We start from the raw sequence: 21108 nt of genomic DNA, 5'->3' as shown, positions 1-21108 counted from the left end.
AAGATACGGAAAAATATTGCTTAGAACGAGCAGCCTTGTCTCAATTTGGGAGCAAATAAAAATATAATCTAGAGTATTTTAATTTCTTTTTTGAGAATCCAGCCTGATCTCATAATCTTGAGTGCATCCTCTATTTCCTGAAAAGACAAGAGAAGCATCTAGTTAGGAGTCAGAGTGCCCTCTGTGGGCATAGAAGAAAAACAAAGGGAGTGCCTTTGAATAGAGAAGGGATTCTTTTTTTATTCCTTCCATTTTCACCTGCAGTAGGTGGGACAAACCAAACGAAGCAAATGAACAATGTGCAGTGTCAAACAAACACAGTGTGGTCACACTGTACAGGGTTTAATGGCACACATTGCATTATAATACTCAAAAATCAAACTTAATAAGAACGTTTAAGTTAGTTATTTAAATCGGTCACATTAATACAAATGACTCAACAGGATGGTGGATATGACGTAAGAAATGTCATAACTTATTAAAACATGGCCACCGTGGAAAGATTCAGCAATTAATCATGGTGCTAAATGCAAGCAGTTTGAGTTGAATTATGATTATTAGGTGAAAACTGAGCTTCTCTTTCATAACCTTAAAGAAAAAAACTCATTGGAGCAATAGCAGATATCTTTCTCAAAGGCTACACTGTGTTGCTGAAGCACTTCTTGGTGATGAATATCTGAGTTGTGCGTTTCTGTTCAGTTTACCAGTGAGAAAAAAACAGTGTCTGGCGGATGCGGTTCTGCTTCTTCACCAAAATGGACACCTGGAGACAGAAGAAGTAATGATTCACACAGTCCGTGTTATTCTGCCTCATTTACTGCTCCCCTAGAGACATAGTAATGAAGTCTAACTAATGTCTAATGTACAAAACCACAGCATGATTGACTGATTTCTAAGAAGAGGACTGACCATCCGATGTAGCACTGGCAGAGGTTTTCATGCGATGTGGCTTGCTTGATGAGGAGCTCCACTTGTGTTGGCACGTCCAGTGTCTCATCGTGAGAAAAGTCTCGACCTGTGGGGCACGAGCTCTCATCAGAACAGCCGACCTTTACCCGAAGGCTCGGATCGCTTCCCGTTTCAAGGACTTCAATCAGGGACACCGGGTTATCGTTAGGACTGTCCACGTCATTCCCTCTGAAAGATAATGGGCTGTCCTACGGTATGATAATAATAACGCGACTGAAGGAGTCAAATCGAGGGCAGCATGGCCTTTTCCTTACCAGCGTTTACCAGCTTTCTTTTTTTTTTATCAACAAGCTGATTCACCTTTAACATTTATTTTTTTCACGACTACGCAATAATATCAATTTCTTTATTTCCCACACCGGAAAATCCTGAGTGCTGCACGACTCACCTGTAAGTTTGTCTCTCACTCGGTTGATAATCTGAATGGCTTTCTTGTTGAGGGCCTCAGGTTGCACCAAGCCGTCCCCGACTAAAAACACACACAAACACCACGGCATCAACTTAGGAAGCGCGAACGCAAGCACTCTCCCCCTCGGCACCGAGCCTCTCTGGACTCAAGTTGTGCCTGACAACAGCACAGCAGCCACACCGAGGAAATGATGCTGAGGAAAACACAAAGAAAAGGAGAAGACAGGCTTCCACCCAGCTTGGCAACTCACTGAAGGAGTGGATGGACTCGGGCACCGTGCTGCCGGGTTTCTTGAGTGTCGTCTCTCCCAGGTCGATTCCCTCGAGGGCCTCTGCGGAGGACACGGCGCAGTGGGAGGGTTTACACGCGTTCTTTCAATGATGGGTGGAAAACACACGGCGTGCGGTTTGCGCTGCGGACTCACCCACTGAGCCGGCGGTGTACGAGTCGGTCCGGGTGCGGGAGCGCTTGTTGCCTTTGGTGTTTGCTGTGGAAGCAACAAGGGACATGTGAGCGTGAGCTTTCACTTCATTGGTTTTTTTGCTACTTGAGACTACATCGCTTTCGACCGTATCAACTGTCCCCCAGATTGCATTCATCATTATGTAATGTTTCCTGCAGCAGAAAGAAAATGTCCACCACACTTTGCATTAACAAACGTCCTACGGTTGATGATTCAGAAAATGCTTAGTCATTTGTAGCTCAGAATCTCAAAGGAGAAAACCCCAAGGGGTTGTAACTAGATCACCCTGAAGCTTGTGTAGACTGGACACCACAAATAGTCAGTAATTAAATTAAAACGTGTGATCTGAATCCTATGTCGAGAATGCATTTCATTCCGGATTTTTAATTTAATTTTTAATGATCAAGATAAATGCCTATATATTACATATGATGATAAGGATGTATTCATAAAAATCCAATGATACTGCTGCTCATTCAGAAACTGATGAATACTGCTAGTCTTCCTTGAGGGGAGCCAGTCAGCATCATACACGGTTTGTATTCATTCATTTTGTACTCTTGAATTGAACTTCTCTCCCAAATAGACTTGGTGTGTCCCATAGTTTTGCTCTTTCTTATTAAATGTAACCCTTTAAACACCTCCTCAGAGAAAAAGGGGTTTCTACTCCACGCCATCCCTCGCAAACACCTTCTTCTTGTATGAGCCTGTTCGCTCGTTTAGCAGCCTGTTATTGTCACGTGACGCTGACGTGGTCTGTGTTCCATTACTGGAGCCCTGAACATGCCGAATGTGCGATGGTCTCTTACTGTCCATGAGCCTCCAGTTGAGCAGCGGGTCGTAGACGAAAGCCTCCAGCACGGCCATGACGCTGTCCCGGTGCTCCCTCAGCACCTCCATCACCGTGTGGCAGGTGATCCGGTAGTTTCCGTCCAAGCCCGTCACCTGAAGCATAATCAGACGCACACGGGTGGAAACACACCCCAGAGGGGGAAGCATTGTGTCAATGTACGTGTTTGACTCACACGCACAGTGAGTAAATGATTATTTAACGTGGGGGGGGGGGGGACTTTTAACGGTTTAAAATTATTTTCTTTTTCAAATCCAACAGCTTAAGAGTTGCATACCTCCATGGCGTTGGTCAGCATCCTTGTCAGTCTGAATGGGATCTTTTCAGGGAACTTCTCTCTAGTCATGGCAACCTTGTAAAAGTTATTGTAAAAGGGGACACCCAGGCTCAGATAAAAACATTCATTTGAGGATAATGCGTTCAAAGAAAACTCTCCCCACCTCAAAACAATCTCCAAAGTCAATGTGGAGGATTTTGCCACTTAACCGGTCCAACATCAAGTTGGATGGATGCCTGGAGAATAGAAGCAGCTTCTCGTTAATATTTTATGGTAAATGTCATCAAAATGAAGAGTGTGTTTCTTTGGCTGAGAAAACTCACCTGTCGCCCAGTCCGAGGATGTAGCCCACCATGGACATCACAGCTAGGGATCGGGTGTAATTGGTCCTCCTGTCAAACCACACCTGCAGGAGAGGTGACATCAGCATTATGACACTGTGGGAAGTTAAATCCTTTCCAGACTCAGGAACATCAATAGTTTTGAAAAACAGATTCAGTCTGAAGGCTTGTTTGTTGAGTGCAGCTTGAAGAAGGTTGATTCATACAGCCGCCATCTTTTCTATAACAGGAAACGTCACGTGGGGATAGGTGTTGAAAAAGGCCGACAGAGCAGCTCACCTCGGAGCTCGGGCTCTTCAGCCACAAGAGCTTCGCCAGGTCGTCGCCGGCCGTGTTGTTGACGGCGTGCTCAAACACCTCCACCTTCTCCATCAGCGTCAGGTGGTCGTAGTCCGGGGCCATCTGGAGCAAACAGGTTTGAGATCCAATGAGTTGATAGAACTTGAAATTGTATTCATATATATTTCCCACAAATTAGGAACTAGGGGTAAGGCAGGTCCCGTTACGCTGAGGGTCCCAATTGCTCATAAAGAAAACGCTTAAGTAACTTTTAATGTGTTTGCCCTGGAGGTGTTTATGACAGCAGAGTTCCCTGCAAACTTGAAGCCAAACTGAAAACAGAAAAATAGTTTATATTTAACGAGCTGTTAAGTTTTTAGGGTTGGGGAAGAAACACTCCAAACTCCCCAAAACTACAATCTATCAATGTCTCTCTCAAACATCTGTTTAGTTTCATCCAAAACTGATTGATGGCCTGGCTGACTGATTGGTCAACTTAATATCATGATATTTAGACGGCATGATCCAAATGCAACACATCATTTATAACACTTACATTAAAAAGAAATGCCAACAGGCAAAAATGTGGTCACAGGATAATTTTGAATATTGTTTTGAATGTAGTTTTGGTGTGGTTTCAGTCATTAAAGTGCATTCATTAGATTTTTGTCTAATGATTATATTAAATGAATCTAGTCCATCAAACCAAATTTCATACCAACAAGATTTGATTTAATATTATCTGATGGAAAACACGGGTGGAATGATTAGACTTCCTGACTCAGGTGATTGGGGATGTAAAGGTGGATTGCACCCAGATCATATATTAGATATTACATGATATTACATTACGTGTTGATATCCTCCTGTTTTATTCTTATTAATTGAAGAGCCTTATTTGGGGTTTGTTTACAAAGCGAACACTGTACATCAGTATGTCATCATCCTATTTCAAACCACTGACATTTCGGCTCTGCCTTCCTCTACTGCAAGTAGATTTCAATGAACCCCCTTTTTATAAAGCTTTTTGCACTGCGGATGTCCGGGTCCTAACCTGCTCCGTCTCCGCTCCCGTATTTCATCACTCTCACTTCCTGTGGTGACATTTTAAAGAGGGAGGATTTTGTATGTGTGTGTTCTCTATGCCTTATTTGGCCTTTCTGAGGCGGATAGATCATGGCATTCATGGTGAATGTGTTGTCATTAAAGAGTAATTGGTATTCATCTTCTAATCACTCAAATCAGACGCTTCCTCAGCCTCAATGAATTTAGTTAGAATATAATATCAATAATATCCAGGAAAACTGGATTGTACACACAATGGATGAATGAGACCACTGTTGGCACAAAACGGTGACCAACATGGAAGCACAAGATCCGCTGTGGGAACTGAAATGTTTTCAAACATTTTATTACTGCTTGGCCAGTTAACAACTGTGTTGCAATAATGTGGACCACCACACAAGTAGGCAGGCCATTTATATTCAGTCCGCCTTAAGTAAAAAAGCAGGAGGGCCGACAATGCTTTTCGTCCAATATCTGCCCTGCAGTGTCCAATTTCTACCTGTTGTGTTGCATCTAGTTTGTGACTGACAAATGTTGTGTTGGTTCGTCCGGATTTTGTTCCTCTTGCGTACGGAAAGAAAAGGAATTAAAATGGGGCTGACAAACATATGGCAGCCCACATTATGGTCAATTTCATGTCATAAAATGAAATAAAAACTAACATTTGTGTTGCTGTGTGTATATATTTCATGTGAAAGAAGTTCATAATAGAGGTCGTTCATACATTTGAATGATTTAATTGGTGTTCATTCAACGAGAGGGTAATATAATGATAAACAACTTTATATCTCCCCGGGACAAATGGGCTGTAAATATGTAACAGCGAAAACATTGGTATCGGCCATCGGCTACGATGTCAACTCAAGCATCGGTATCGGCTGGTGCGTGCCTACTAATGGATGCAAGTGCTTCCTCACCCGGAGCATGATGCGATGTTCAATGTTGAGCAAAATCTTTTTCTTCTCTCTGTAGTCTCTGATGAGGGCGTGCAGGGTGTCACAGTGGGGCACCCAGCCTATCAGGCCTGAGTTGGTGGACAGGGGGATCACTGCATAGCGCTGAATGCTGATGAACGCGACAAATAAAACGCACAAGTCATTTTCAAAACTCTGATAGTATGTGAGACAATTGTGAGGTGTACTCTGCCTTAGAGTCTGTGTGTGTGTGTGTGTGTGTGTGTGTGTGTACCTGAGGTTCTTGCGCAAGGACGCAGGGTCGTTGGCCAGCAGTGTGTTGACCAGGCCAAACAGCTGCATGACTCTCTCGTCCTGCCTCAGGTCCTCGTGGCCCTTCAACAGGAACATGAACTCGTGCCCATTGCTGCCTGCAGAGGGCGCCACACAACACAGCGTTGATGGGCCGCTCTCAAAGGGGTTGAGGCATCACATAGGAAGGGTTATATGGTTGGATTAGCCAGTACTGGCCGTTCTCCCCAGGTGGCTCCCCTGCTGCAGTGCAGCTGCCTCTCCATTACACACTGCCGACGGGCCTTCAGCAGGCGGCAATAAATCATTTATTATGAACCCCGTACCTTGTGAGGGCCTCGTGGCGCTCTGTGGACAAGGGGCCAGAGCGTTAACTCGAGCAACTCAAGAGGAGTGGAAAATATGAATCTGTGCCCTGGATGGACTGTGACACCAGCTCAACGCAGATTTCAGCAGGAAAGTGAGGAAAATATTTATTGTATCTGAAGCAGAGATGATGTCGGTTGTCCAACTGTTCCAGTATCATATAGTATTGTCAGCAGAGCACGCGTACCAATGCACCTTTGATGAAGTTAACCGATACTTCCGGTGGAACGAGTTAGACCGAGTCTCTGCTTTATCCTCCGTCTGCTGCTAATGACAATCCCAGTGAGCAATCTATTGTGTGTCACTGGAGGGAGCGACCGCCGACAGTAAATCCAAGCGGCCAGTAGCGGGTGACAGGTCTTAATCTGAAGTCGTGCTCCAGGGGTCAGTTGATTTATTGGCCATCATCTTTTACAGAGTACGTTGTGTAACGCTGATGGAACACGTCAGAACGAGGTACCTTGTGCAGTAGAAAAGAGTGAAGTCGAGCGAATCATTTGTGATTGATAATCCGAGGATTTGGCTTTGAGACAAGATTACTTTATTGTTTTAGAAGCACCGAGTCTTAATTCATATCTCAGAGCAGGCCATTAAATTTCACAAGTATTTATTTTACGTATTCAAATTGGTGGACTTTGTTGGAAGGATAACTGACAAATCGATTGAACCTGCGTTCACCATTTTTCTCCGGAGAGGGATTGACATTACCCGCGACCCGTGACGTGAACTTTCCGTTAATTGAGTTTTTCAAAAGATGTGATATTTTACGATGATTGGGATTCATTTTTGTATTAAATAAATCACAGGTTTAAGCTTGCTTCTGTTTGTAAAGAAGCTTTTTATTCTGGCGAATTTATCCACTTACTGAATTTTGCCACAACTGATGAATTCTAAATAAACAGCTTTAGGGCTGTTTGGGTAAAGTTTATATTAATATTGAATTTTCTCTGATGCAACAGCCCAGGTCCTGCTGAAAGCCTCCGACAACAGATCTTCTTTAATCTATTTTCCTAATAAAATTGTGCTCAGAGCTACAAGGCCTATGCAATTTCCGCCTGCTCTTACCCATGATGGTGAGTTTGCGTGGGCGCTGCTTGGAGGTGATGACCTGCAGGGAGGCGGCGATGGACTGGATGCGGATGATAGGCTGGTTGGGGTCATAGGTGCCTGGTACAGCCAGCTCCAGGTCCAGGCACATCAGCAGCTTTGGAGACACATATTGTAGCTCCAGGGAGGTCAGCTACGCAGAAAGTTGATGAGGAAGAGGCAATTAGTTTGTTGTGTAGTTACACAAAAAATGTGCTGGTGAAACAACTCCTGCAAAAAAGGGTTAAAGACACTGGCACGTCTCCAAGTTGTGGTCTCAAAAAAGTTCATACAGATGATAAATAAATAAATCTGTAGCACTTCACAGTTCATGTAATCGTAAATAAATTCACTCGGCTTATCAGCCCTCCCTTCTATCTGTGACATAAACTGCATTCAATCCAATTGAGAGGCTTTTCCCGTTGAATGTATGGTACTGTGCTCTGCTGCATAGATGCATCCTGCAGAGGGTTTATATATTTGTTAATGCCCAGCGGGGGAAATAAAAAGCTCCCAGCATCTTATCACGTCGCTGTCCATTTCATGCTGCTTACTGAGCATGGGCCACCCCCCGATCGCGGGACCACGCAGCAATGTCCGATAGTGTTGTCGTCTCCATTTGCAATGTGAAGCATAATGTCATTCTTCAATGACGCGAGATGAGGGACTTCTATTGGTTCAAGACTCAGCAACCGGACTTCAAGAAGGCAACCAAAGCAGATAGCTGACAGCTTGTGTGTGTCCGGATATGGCTTCTGTGTGTACGAATCTTAATGGAAGTATTAATGTGCATATTGGCATTTTCCATAGGCCGTGAGAGCTTTTAGATACTAAATATATTTGAAAATCTTTGTTGATGGGGAAAATGTAGTGTAATTATCAAGAAACTAGCAATTATGTCCAATTAACATGATTGATGCCCCGCCTTTCCTCTTTGCCTTTCATGATTCCTCAGAATTCACTTAACAAGCCATACACACAAATTTATGTTCCATGATGTGAAAAGGCAAAACATATTCTGGGGGGGACTAAAGCGAGCCTCAGAGTCTTTACGTCGATTATAGAGTTATCCTAGAATGTGGGCGGTACGGTGCTGTGACTGCGTAGGTTCACTCGCCTGTTGCAGCTGTTTGGAGATGCGTCTGAACACATGGTAGTAGAGGTCCCAGGCCTGGGTCAGGTCTTTGACGTTTCCAGAGCGCATGTACTTCCTGCACCAGTCCTGAGCCTCCATCAAGTCCCTGCCGTAAGCCTGCGGCATGAAGGGAGACAAACACACTCTGTCCTTGACCAATGACTCATTCAATTAAACGGAAAATGGTTTGCCAAAAGACTATAAAACTGAATGTCACAGACTTAAACATCACTTTTCCAACTTGATTAATCCAGGGTTCCAGTACGTATTTTGTTTTTAGTAGCCTCAATGGAAAACTTGTGACGAGAGCCGAGAGCCAGGGTCACTGGTACGACTGTGAGGTCATTTTACTTTGCCTATAAAAATATTCACCCATTGTTTTACATTATGAATTTACAGTGTGTTAATGAAGCATTTCTTCCACTAATCAACAGGAAACACTAATGCAAGAGCGAAAACAAACTACAAACTGATGTAATTGAAGTGCATTCAGCTCAAAGCATTATTTACTTTTTCTGACTCTCAGAAAATTTAGGACTTAATCAAAAACGCAACATAATGCATTTCTTATATGTATCAGGAGATTTAAAAGGAACTTATTCTAATTCGTAGCATAATCAATGAACACCACAAGCCTGTTGTGCAAATCTTAATCCACAAGTCACGTACAAAGGCTTGTTAAAGTTAATGCCCAATCTAAGTTGGCTCACACCTGGTTGAAGGAGGTCTCTTTGAGGGTCTGTGGTCCCCTCTCCATCATGGCGTGTAGAGGCTCCAGCACCGCAAACATGCCCTTGACGTTGCGCTCACCAAAGTAAAGTCGAGAGGCCTCTTCGAGTCCTTCGTGCCACATCTCGTGCCACAAGATGGCCACGCGGATAAGCTCCTCGCTCACCTGCATGAAGAAAGATGAATACGGTCACCACTGAAGGGGTATGGGATATTGCAGCTCTAGATTGATGCCACACGCTTTTTTTAATGGACGCAAAAAATAAAACTTGAATCTCTGGTTCTAAACCTTATTATTAATCCAGTTACTGTAAATGGAGAAAAAGCAAGTGACAACTTTTCTCTACAGGGACCAAACAGACAAACAAGAAGTTTTATAATTCTAAAAAGAGGAGGATGATGATGATGAATTTATTAACAGAAATAATTCAACTTCTTTACCATGATGGCCTGCTGGACCAGTGCGTTGCAGTGTTCGCACATGTTCTTCAAGATCTTGTTAGCAGCGTTGTGGCGGGCCGTGGTGGTGGACTTGGAGGCCACCGTTAGTGGGTAGATCAAAGCCTGGAGGGGGGCGGAGACAACAGTTTGACATTCACCGACAGCACTGCTGTGGGTTACCAGGGTAAGGTGTGCCCTTGGGTCAGACTTACCTGGGGATGGTAGCGCCCGATGTCTGTCAGCAGCTGGTGAATGAGGCGACCCACCAGGGCTCGAGGAGTGTCAATTCGAGCGATGAGCTGAGGGATCACCTGCACATAGTGGATTCAAACCTCAGTGACCTGGCTTTGCATGTGTAAAATAAAGTGTTTTGATGAAGTTTTGTTTAGTTCTTCTCTTTTGAAAGCCAAGTTTACATCAAGGACACATGATACCTTTGCGTCCTGTCCGAACCTTTACACATTGTTAACAGGGATTCCTTTGACACACTTCTTTATCACTAGGCTCCTCTAAACCACTTGTGTGTGTGCACGAGCGTGTATTACCTGTAGCCAAGTGTCTATTTGAATGGTCTTGATGCCCTCCACCAGGGCTTCGTTCACTTCAGGCCAATGGCCGTAGTCAAACCACAGAGTCAGGACCCTGAACAGTACACAAAGCAGTGCCTTGTTATGAAGGGTCACGACAAGGGGCAATCAAAATCAAACCACTAGAGGTCCTTATATCCCCACACAGCATCGGGGAACACGCGTGCTGCTAGTTTGGACTCCTCATGCCTCAGTCACTCAACCCACCTGAGTGTGTCCTGCAGGTTATTGCCTCTGGAGAGAGAAATGGAGCGGAAGAAACCTTGGACAGCAGGAACTGTGTAGAGCAGTAGTGTCTTCGAGAGGTCCTGAGGAGGGTCAGCAAACAGCAGATGCTTCGTGCAAAACAAAAAAGTTATTAATGAACGCATATTGTAGTGGTGTTGAACATTTGTAGGGAAGGCGAGGTCTAGGCAGTCACTAGGCAGTGCTTCCGATACTAGCAACAGATTAATAGATTTACAGAAACGTGACTTTGTGGGGACTTGTTGCAGGTTGCGTAGTCATTTCTACTTTGGTCGTACTTGTTCTGGGAGAGAAGAAGAGCACTGAATGACATGTAGAGGGAGGTGAAGCGGCGACTCTCACCTCGTTGACCTTCTTCTGACCGGGCGAAGGAACGGGGCTGTGCTCGGGGCTGTCCGCCTCGCTGTCGCTGTTGCTGGCTTCGCTATTGGCACTGGCGGCGCCCACGTGCCGCAGCTCGTCCCGTCCTTGGTTCTGATGTTTGTAGTGCAGCACCGCCTCGAAGTTCATCACCGCCCAGGCGTGCCAGGCCTGCGGACACACGACACGGGCCGAGTGAAACCGGATAACAAGTGGTGACTGCAAACCACTTGCATGTTTGCATGCTGTGATTAATTGAAGTCAAACATATGAGCTGAAGGTGAGCTGGAAGGTGAGGATGGATGAAGAAAGGGGGGTGTGGAGCACAGGCATGGACAAAAGGGAGGGTGGTTCCAAACAGAGGAGCACCACATGTATTGACAACCTGATGATGAACAATCTGATGAGATGCACAGACAAAAAACTAACCAACCAGGACATGTTTGGTTAGAGGGCAGTAAAACAGATTCCAAGGTTCTCCTGGTGACATATTTGTGTCGGGGCAACCTCCTGCTGACACAGCTGGGATTTAAGTGTGGCAGGATAGAAGTACAAAAAGTGAAAGGTTAAGAGTTAAAAGGGAGATGCTGACCTTGTACCAGTTGCGGTCATGCTCGGTGGAATGGCTGTAATACTGCAGAACCTTGGGGATGGTGCTCTCGTTGATGCCCTGCAGACTGAGCTGCCACTCCCCCAGCTTCAAGAAACATCTACAACGACGAAAAAGGGGTCAAATGGAAAGACAGGTTTGAGACAATTCGTCATTTAAAAGCCTGCTTTTCCACCAACAAACACATATCAAACTGCACGCTAAAAGTGGCGACAACATACGAGACGACAAAGAAATACAAGAATCGGCAGGGGCACTTACTTATGCCACGGCCTTAAAAATGAGTCAAATACAGCTGTTTGCAGTCATTTATTAAAAGTATCACTACTGGAAGCAGCAGTGAGCTTATCTGCTGAAAGGTTCTGGGATCGCAGCCGGAGATTTTCAATTGCCGAAAACAGTTTTTCCTTTAATACAACCCGCCTGTGAGCTTAATGACATCTCTGAGGAGGGCTTCGGGCTCTGTTCGTCACCCTCAAACACACACAGATCCTAACAGGCAAAAATAGTGAAACTAGTGTTTGACGTTTGACAACTACACTGAACTGAGTAACTGGCAAGCGCTGCGTTGTCGACTCGTCCCTCCGCAGTCTGAATACTCCAGAGACTTTTTTGGGGGGATTAAGTGTTTGCCTCCGAGTGCTTTTCCACGCGTTTCTGCCAAACTGTTTCCGGATTGAACTTCCGGGGGGAAAAAAAGGCAGGAGGCGGACGAGGTTTGGCGGGAAGGGCGGGGAGTCGGAACAACATGTTTGTTCGCCGATGGCGAGGTCGTTGACTTCGGGTAAAGCAGCGCTGAAATTCCACCCAGCCTTTGGGGAGAGAGTGGAGGCGTCCGAGCGTCTGACTGAGCGGTCCAGGTGTGCTCCATACCACACGGCCGACCCGTACGAAAGTGTGTCAGCACGTCTGGAGAGCACCCGTCGTCACGGACATGTTTTTTCCCAGCTTGCATTCCTCAAAGTCACGGTTTTTCACGATGCAAAAAAAAAAAAAAAAAACATTCTACCTGTTGTTAGCTGGTGTGATTTATGAGATGGGAGGGTGCGCATGGACTGCTGTGTGTTTGTCCACGAGACCAGATGAGACTACTGTATGATTTACTGTGAACAGGATAATGGATTATACCTCTCTGCACTTGTTTTGAGTTGTTGGACCGACACGGTACAACAACAACTACTTCCACTATCAAACCTAAATGAGAGGGGTTACGATACCCTCAAATATTTTCATGAGCCCACAAGAGCAAACAAGCATGCAGACTTTGAAGTCATTCCCGGAAATCTTGTGGGGGGCAGACAGGGCACACAAAACTTTCCATTCACTAGTCCCCAAAATCAGCGTCTGAGAACACATGGGAGCTATTTGAATGTCACGTGAAAAAGGAAAAGAATGCTTTGTCGACAACAGCTTGAGAGAGAGAAAGAGACTCCAAACAGGTTCTCATCCCACGCCGCGGTCCGGCGATCAGAGGAACGACCCGCAGTAGAGGAGTTGAAGGTGCAGGCCCCATAATACCACCGTGGTGTGTGATACAATGCCGTGCATAAGGACCTTTCTACATTTAGTCATGTTATAACCACAGATTCAAATGTATTTCATTGGGATTTAATGTAATGGACCAACAGAAAATAGTCCATCATCTCAAAGTCGGGCAAAAGATTATAAAGAAAAATCTGTTGAGTGCAAAAGTGTAAAGTAAAAATGTTCTTGTGCGACCAATTGCCTTAACAAGTCACTTTGGCATGTCAAACATTTAGAAAATAGGGTCCATCTGTCTGCCACTTAATCTCAGTACAAAGACACCTGTTCTGTGAAGGCCTCAGAGTTTGTTACGAAGACCGAGGAGCTCACCAAACAGCTCAGTGATAAAGCTGGAGTATGAAGCAGGTTAAAGGTTAGGTTAAATGTTGGAACATTTTGGAAGAAGATGGTCTGGTCAGAGGAGACTAAAATGGAACTTTTTGGCTTCAATGCAAAACGCTGTGTGGAGGAAACCCAACACCGCTCCTCAGCCTGAGCACACCATCCCGACAGGGAAACATGGTGGAGGTAGCATCAGGCTGTGGGGATGTTTCTCTTCGGCGGGTACAGGGAAAATAGTCACAACTGAGGAAGAGATGGATGGAGCCAAATACAGGGCAGCCCTTGAAGAAAATTAAGAATTGGAGGTGCTGCACTTGTGATGCGTGCTTCTGCTTGCTGTATTGTAATATAGATATCATTATGGCTACCAATATCCTTTTCTCCCCACCATTATATCAGGTGGCCCGCCCCTGATAAAATGCCTTTGACCACAAGGATATGCAGGGGGTACTCATTAGTCTCTGCCTTCTTATATCAAAACTACTTAGCGGTAAATTAAAACTTGAAGAATTCTCTCTCCATAACATTAAGTACACAACTTTGTGAGCCTTTGTGATCACAGCTAATTACACCAGATATGTTTTTAATCAAACAGCGGAACTTTTCGCTGGGTCTTAAAAAGCCTTGGGGGCAGTGAGAAATAGAAATTTGGCCCATTTTTATCTAATTTTTCAAGTCTGATCTAAATAATTTACTCTCCTTGGTTTTATTCCCCAAGAATAAGGGGAAAAAATAAATCAGATTCTGGATAATCAAGACTCTCTTTGTCTATAAATGAAGTGGGTGAAGGACCTTTAGCGCACCACTACTATATGTTTAAACTCAAAGTACAAATATTGTGTTTAAACGTGTAAATTAAAACTCAGTTCAACATACTTTTAGTCCGATTTAGAAAAAACAGGCTGGATGGGGGACTTGAGCCTCTCGTGGACAGAATAAGTATTACAACTACACAAACATTTTGCTTTTACCACCCACATCAAAAATATATTTTTCCCCACTTGCCTCTCTTGACAGCTTTTGCCTCTTTTGACAGTTTGATTTGTCATACAAAAGTAAAGCACAGCTGTTACTATCAGCATTAACAATGCCACCCGCACGTCTCCTACTGTGACATGTGAAAAGGACTCATTTGGTGCTGCTGCTGTGCTTTCAGAAAAAGACAGACCTGGCCATCAGCTTGTGGAGCTCCTGCTTGTGCTGCTGGTCCTCGGCAGCGATTGCGTGCTGGGCTTGCTGCTGCATCCCTTGCACAAAGTGCTGCATGTGCTGGAAGGCATCGATCTGGAAGAATACAAAACAAAAGGCAGGAGTCACTGGGAGAAACACGCTCGTCCGTGGGGTTTTGGTTTGTGACAAACAGTGGACAGACGGTGCTAAGTAATGAGGACACGAAGCAGTCATTCATCTGTCCTTCCTGTCAGGAGAGACGCGACTATGTGCCGTCTGATATCATCGTCGTCTTTCTGCTCCCACAGAGACGACCGTCAGTTTGATGGCTGGACGGCCCGACAACAATGAGCATTCTGTTCTCAGCGAAGTTCCTGTACTGCCATGGTTTTTCGTTACTTAGGTGTAATACATTCAGGACGACTGAGACTTCTAAACGAAGCAGATACTGTGAGAGAGAGACCAGATCCAGATGGCATTTCTGCTGCAGCCAGCATTATGTTTCAGGAGAATTCAACGTGGTCAAGCTGAAAAATGATATTGCGAAAGAGCTGAAGAAAATAATGCATCTGATTGGTAAGTTTGGATTTTGCATCTAAACCATGGGCCGTGATTAATGACCACTTTAGCATCTTCTCACTCAGGAGCACCCGCTCCTGGCATGTGTCCAGTTTGTGTGTGTGTGTGTTCGCTTTAATATACTCCAATATTTCTGGCGAGCAGAGCAGCTGGCCCGGGCAGGAGGAACGCTTATGCTCACACTTACCTAACTCCCCTAATGAGACCTGCGCTCTGGAGCCACAAACACTATTCAACACCTGGCAATAAATAGCCGTGTTGGTGGAAGCTTGGCGGGTGTTCTCGCGCCGGACGCCGTGCCACACAAAGCACAACTTGCTCAGAACCTACATTTACATTGAATATTAGCAGTACTATCAAGTGAGGGTTACTTCATCCCCTGTTGCCATGGATACAAATCTAAAATGGTTGTCTAGTGAAATACTTGAGTTGGTTTTAGACATCAACCAAGGCTTTTAAAAAAGAAAGATTAAAACCAGGCTTTTTGGAAGTTGGGTTTCAAATAGTGAATGCAAATGTAACCAAACTCCACACTATTAGTATTTGTTTAAACTATTTGGTTAAACGATTAAACACAATCTGTTTCGGGCTGCAAATACCTCAAATACTGTAAATATGTAGAACACTTGCAAATCTCACTCATTGCAATACAACACTATAATTGTCAACCAAGGTGGAAATCTTCTAAAACCTAAACCAAACCACTGTTTGCACAGTCTTAACAGTCCCAGAGTATTGACTGCGCAGCATCATGCGAGTTTCACCGTATTATTCATATAATTACAGCAAGAGAACGATTCCTTCTAAAAAGGTTTGCTAAAATTTCCCTTATTCCTGGAATTATTTAAAAAAAGGAAGTTTAGATAGATGTGTACAATGTATTTACTCTTTCTTTCTCTGGCATTATGATTATCTCTAATAATGAGGATATGGGGTGGTTGTGTGAGAGCCGTCCCCAGCCTTTACTAATTAGCACAAACCATATGTGCCGGAGGTGAAAATGTGTCAGGAGCCTGGAGATCACAGGATGGTCACCGTGGTTACTCCTCTGCTCCAGTGAGCTCTGATACTCACATCGGAGCTGTTCTGTGTGTCTGTGTGCAGTCTGCTGTATCCGTCGCATCTGTGCTCTACAGCGATTTTACTCACAAAAACTAGATGAAATCATACTTGGCGATACATGCACATTATTAGAAGGTAATTAAAAACTATTGATGTTCTGCTCTTTAATACTAGTTGTCGATCGTTGAGATGAAGATCTCCTCGGAAGCTTCAAAGCTGACTGTGAGTGTCGTTTGTTTGGCCCTCTCCTCTGAAGAGAGCAAATTTTGGAAATGTTTATATCGGTTACACCTGAAATGTGCAGATGGAATACTTCGTTCACATAGTACAAGCGCAGATAACACTGTTGGTTTAACAGTTTGTGATAAAAAGGAGCCAGAAGAAAATGGTAATTGGACTGTACTTTATTGATCTTCCGATCGCTTCAAGTTAAAAAGAACTAGATACATTAAATACAGCAAAAGTTTAGACTTTCTCTTTGAATTGAATGGGATAATCTGTCCAAATTGGTACTGTACTGTGTACAATCATAGTTCAACACAAACAAATCTTGATTTTTAAGCTTGGCCATTTTTAATTTAATCATAAAACACCTCTTGCTGATGCTGGTGGGACGGATTCAATAAGCATAACAATAGAACTACTGAGCTGTTTTGGTTTTATAGATGTGGTCCTAATGTTTCTCAGACTGCTTCACTCACAATGTTAAATTAATTAGCTGTTTATATTACTAATGTCCCAGTGAGTTAAACCCTCCCAATCTGGAAAATTTGAAACCTTAAATTGTTGCCTCGTGTCGCACTAAAACAGCCATCAGTACTCTTTAGAGGCCAACAAATTCCCTTTGATGCTTACGTTTTTTCTCTAGATAGAAACGCATTAAAAAAAGTGACGAAATTCTGTAAATATTTGTCAAATATGAGCATCATCATGTGGATGTCTACACACACTGGTCCATTAAAGCTCGATCCGATTCCAATAAATGGTTAAAATATAAGCACTAAACTAAAATGTACACCATTTGGATTCTTAATCATCACCTCCACACAACACGTCCGTTTGCTCCTACCTTGCGGGCACTCTTCCACATGTACTTCATGTAAGCGTAGGTGACGTGCGGGTGGGCCGTGGGCAGCGGGTGATCCAGTTGCTTGGAGGGGTCGACGCCCAGCAGGAGCACCAGGGTCTTATGGGCCAGTGCCTGGTGGGATGAGGACGGAGCAAATGAGTCGCGAGAAGGTTTATATTTTAACAAGGAACCCCGGAGGGCTTTTGGGGGCGCCAAAATAATAAGCGGTAGATTTACTTCTTCCTTAATAATATTTGATTAGGTATGTTTTCTAAAAGAGAACAAATTAGGTCAGAGCATGAAATGGTGCTAAAGATGGAAATGGTAAATGTTATTTTTTCCAAACTCTTGTAATCACCTTTCCTGCTACATTTGACGTTGGCCAATCACAGCATAATTTGGGCATTCTCGGTGTGTGTGCTTAAATGTGAAGGGCGTAGAGAAGAAAACTGGCTGATTGTCTGCCATCCCTTGCAATCAATTAGAACAACAGTGAGGTGAAGGATGGAAAATTGAGCAACTTCAATTTTGCAGAAACGCAAGCTCAGGTTTCTAAACAGTGTGACGTTCATCAGCGCCATTGTAGAACAGGTTGAAATGAAGTTCAGTTCCATGGTTAATGTCTACACTTCACTCCGTCAGAGCTCCCCTTACACTTTCCGTTTGACAAGTCAGATTCAATCAACTCTGATTCCTCCTAAATGTTATGGGACTGTAAAAATGTTGCATGAACAGGGGTCCGGTCAGAGACTTTTGAGGGTCTTCGCACTGACCAGGCGTCCGCTCCTGCCGCAGAGGCTGGCGTACTTCAACCAGGTCCTCATGTCCTCGTGGGGGCTGATGACGAGCGATCTGACCATCAGGATCCGCTGCCAGTCCTCTACGATGCGCTGACAACCCTGGAGGAAAACACAAAGATCACAAAGGGCCAGACGGTTGGATGCATTACTTTTTTTACTCCCCTCAAAGAGAGCAAACCTACTCGTTGAAACTCAGGAGAATGCACACATGTGAGGGGCACAGCTGAATCCCAGGGGGCTGCTAACACAACCGGCGCTCCCGGGCTTAAACATGCCCACACGTGAGTGCAAGTTCACAAAAAGTAGAGTGCACAATTGCATGTCTGTATTCATACATTCATAAGTACCATTAGCCGACTTTCACCTATAAATATTCCCTAAACCCCAGCCCTGTTCATCATGTGATGACAGCGCGGTGCTGCAGGGGCAGGCGAAAGTGAGCGGGAGTTGTTTGATTTCACATCCGAGCGCCATAAACTGGAGTCAGATTTACTGAGCACGTTTGTCTAACGTTTTGAGACTCGAACTTCGGCTATAGATATACAGATGTAAAAATAAACAAGATGTAAAAATTCAATTGAATGAGAAAGTGTTTGACTGGAACTGTTTATCTACTAAACATGCGTCTTTTAAAAACTGGAGTCAAATTGCATGCACGTAGAAACCAATAAAGCTGTTTGGGATTCTGAAACGGACCCATGCATCATTTCAAATAATTTTATCAAGGTTAGAAATATTCTCTGAAAATTTGGGAAAGTAAACATGCACAGCTAAACACAATAAATCACAAAGTTCTAGCTTTATTTTTAGACATGTCGACGTGGAATTGTTACACATTATACTTCTCATTATATAGAATTGACCCAATTCAAGTTTGAGTTATATTGTTTGTGCAGATCAAAGAGTCCAAAACTCCAACAGGCCCTCACACAAAAGAGGATAGAAGTGCAAGTTGTCCTATAGAAAAAAGAATCCCCAAGCGCTCAGGTGACCTTATGGGCTTTTCCGTTTGCTGAAGAAGTCCCTTAAGTCCTAAATGTGCCCCCCTCCCCCGAACTAAGCTGCGTCTGGAAAAGGTTGAGATGTTTAAGAGCATCTTCTATTTGGTGCACAGGGTTGGAGTGAGTGTGTAAAGGTTTCCATTCAATGGCCGAGCTCATTACCTAGAAACTTTGGAAATGCCAAAGGGAAATTAGCATGAGTTAGGTGCATTTCTAACAGCTGGGCAGGAAAAGACAAATATAATCGCCTTGAGCTGATGGATGACGCAGGTTTTGGCAAATTCCAAGATGTCAGTAACATCTGAGCAGGATATGAAGGACAGGAATGCCAACAGGCAAAGGGAGTAAGCAGCAGTATAAACATTAGGCTGAGCAGCTTGGATGCTTGGTATCAGGAGTGGTGCATCACAGGCTAATGGCTCCTTGGTCATTCTGCCTGACTTTAAATTCTTCCCTCATGTCGAAGGCAGAGGCCTTTTCAAACGATCACATCTTGATTCCGCTGTAAGAGGGCCAACGTGGAAACAATGAAATTGAGCCGTATCATCTTAGATCGGATGGCATTCGTCTCAAATGCCAAAGAATTGGCGGGCGGCGCTCAAACGCTCGCGGATTTGTGTTTCATCCACACGTCCTGCTGTCTCTTTTAACAACGTATACAACATTGTAATTCACAATTATCTTGATAATACCCCTAATCACTGATGGGAAGTTTGGATGGGGTCACAAAGGGGAAAAAAGCCTTTTCTGAATATTCCTATAAAGGTGAGGTCATGCAGGCGATGGCGTGCAAGCAGAATCCTATATGATTGTTTTGTTTGTGTGTAGGCGTTTGGGGGATTTGGCTTGATTTACAAGCACATGAATAAGTGAATGTGTGGCTCAGAGGGCAAATACTAAAATCAACACAGAATAAAATCCCCCCTCAAATGCTTTTGTGATGACAAAGATTGAAGCAGCAGGAAGGTCGGGACTGAACAAATAGACTCCTGTGAACAGATTGCAGAGGTATGTGGATCATACCTTTGACTTGGTAAGCATCTGCAGTTTGTTCAACACAGTAAATAACCATCAGATGACACCAACATGATTCTTATTTAACAAATATTCTTTCAAATGTAGAAATAAACAAACCAATCTATCAGAAGGTGAATCCGTACTGAGGTGTGTGTGTGTGTGTGTGTGTGTACGTCTGTCTTGTAATATTTCCCATTAACAACAGTAGCCTATCCAACAGCTGTTTGTGTGCTAATGTGCCAAGTGTGTGCGTGTGTGTGTGGGGGGGTGTGCGCGTCAGTTTATCATGCGCAGTAGTTACCTGAAGCCTCTCCCACCATGTCTCCCTAATGATGTCCCTCCTCTCTGGCACCAGCTTATACTGGATCACCTCCTCGAGCTCCGACAGCATCTGGCAAGACACCATGGCCTGGGAACCAGAATACACACACATGAATTAATATTGTCCCAAAAGCTCCCTTCTGTGCAATATACATAAAGGGATGAAAACTTGTAATTGTTCCCCCCCCCAAAAATGCAGGAACATCATCTTCGATAATACCACATAGAGAGATTACAACATTGGGGTATGGAACAGTGGATAAACTGCAGAAAATAATGCTTTTGACTTGTAAAGAAGCGAGAGCGGAGCCTCAGGAAACCGTGACATAATCCCACTGCACACAAAAGCTCTGCATAATGTGGGGCTGAATACTGTGGCGGGCTCACTTACCCCGTAAGCTCGACTGTAGCTCTCTCCGGCCATGGCAGTCAGCTCAGCATCCAGGAGGTCTCTTGCTTTGTCAATACACTACAGCAAAGACAAACAGAAAAAAGACAACTGTCAGCAATTGTCCACGAGCATCTCAAGTCGCAAAGATAACATAACATGAGAAACAAGTTTAAATTCAAGACCACATTGAGCTGCCTGCTGAAGGTACTTGGTTCCCTCAGTAAGCTAACCAATAGAAGTTCCCTCAACAACATTTTGCTAGCATGACCCCACCACGTACCCCAACACAATGTCACAGCGTCTTGCATCAGGACCAGCCGGGATTGGGCGAAACCCAGGAAATAAATACACCATGTACAAAGTGTGCGAAGGCGTGTTGCTCGCCGCTCACACCCTTCTTACTCAGGTTGAGCC

At 44.2% G+C, this 21108-nt stretch overlaps 1 protein-coding gene across 1 annotated transcript in view; it reads right to left on the bottom strand.

The window, feature by feature from the left end:
- Positions 1 to 214: 214 nt before the first annotated feature.
- The window catches only part of mtor (mechanistic target of rapamycin kinase), a 69688-nt gene continuing 48794 nt past the window's right edge, over positions 215 to 21108 (bottom strand). Inside the window, exons 33-58 of the mRNA XM_037478579.2 lie at positions 20695 to 20772; positions 20284 to 20391; positions 17938 to 18063; positions 17165 to 17296; positions 14453 to 14568; positions 11401 to 11518; positions 10791 to 10979; positions 10410 to 10537; positions 10161 to 10257; positions 9828 to 9926; positions 9616 to 9738; positions 9158 to 9340; positions 8428 to 8562; positions 7290 to 7464; positions 5842 to 5977; positions 5571 to 5718; positions 3589 to 3711; positions 3292 to 3374; positions 3132 to 3204; positions 2969 to 3043; positions 2651 to 2786; positions 1803 to 1865; positions 1629 to 1709; positions 1358 to 1438; positions 910 to 1015; positions 215 to 763 (exon numbers count right to left, since the gene is read on the bottom strand). Coding sequence (XP_037334476.2) covers positions 748 to 763; positions 910 to 1015; positions 1358 to 1438; positions 1629 to 1709; positions 1803 to 1865; positions 2651 to 2786; positions 2969 to 3043; positions 3132 to 3204; positions 3292 to 3374; positions 3589 to 3711; positions 5571 to 5718; positions 5842 to 5977; positions 7290 to 7464; positions 8428 to 8562; positions 9158 to 9340; positions 9616 to 9738; positions 9828 to 9926; positions 10161 to 10257; positions 10410 to 10537; positions 10791 to 10979; positions 11401 to 11518; positions 14453 to 14568; positions 17165 to 17296; positions 17938 to 18063; positions 20284 to 20391; positions 20695 to 20772 — 2928 coding nt within the window. The 3' untranslated portion in view covers positions 215 to 747. The remainder of the gene's footprint in view (positions 764 to 909; positions 1016 to 1357; positions 1439 to 1628; positions 1710 to 1802; positions 1866 to 2650; positions 2787 to 2968; positions 3044 to 3131; positions 3205 to 3291; positions 3375 to 3588; positions 3712 to 5570; positions 5719 to 5841; positions 5978 to 7289; positions 7465 to 8427; positions 8563 to 9157; positions 9341 to 9615; positions 9739 to 9827; positions 9927 to 10160; positions 10258 to 10409; positions 10538 to 10790; positions 10980 to 11400; positions 11519 to 14452; positions 14569 to 17164; positions 17297 to 17937; positions 18064 to 20283; positions 20392 to 20694; positions 20773 to 21108) is intronic.

This window comes from Pungitius pungitius, chromosome 1 (assembly GCF_949316345.1).
Source record: "Pungitius pungitius chromosome 1, fPunPun2.1, whole genome shotgun sequence".
NCBI classification, from domain to species: domain Eukaryota; kingdom Metazoa; phylum Chordata; class Actinopteri; order Perciformes; family Gasterosteidae; genus Pungitius; species Pungitius pungitius.
The sequence above is the reverse complement of the archived record's forward strand: the minus strand, read 5'-3'. Positions and strand labels throughout refer to the sequence as shown.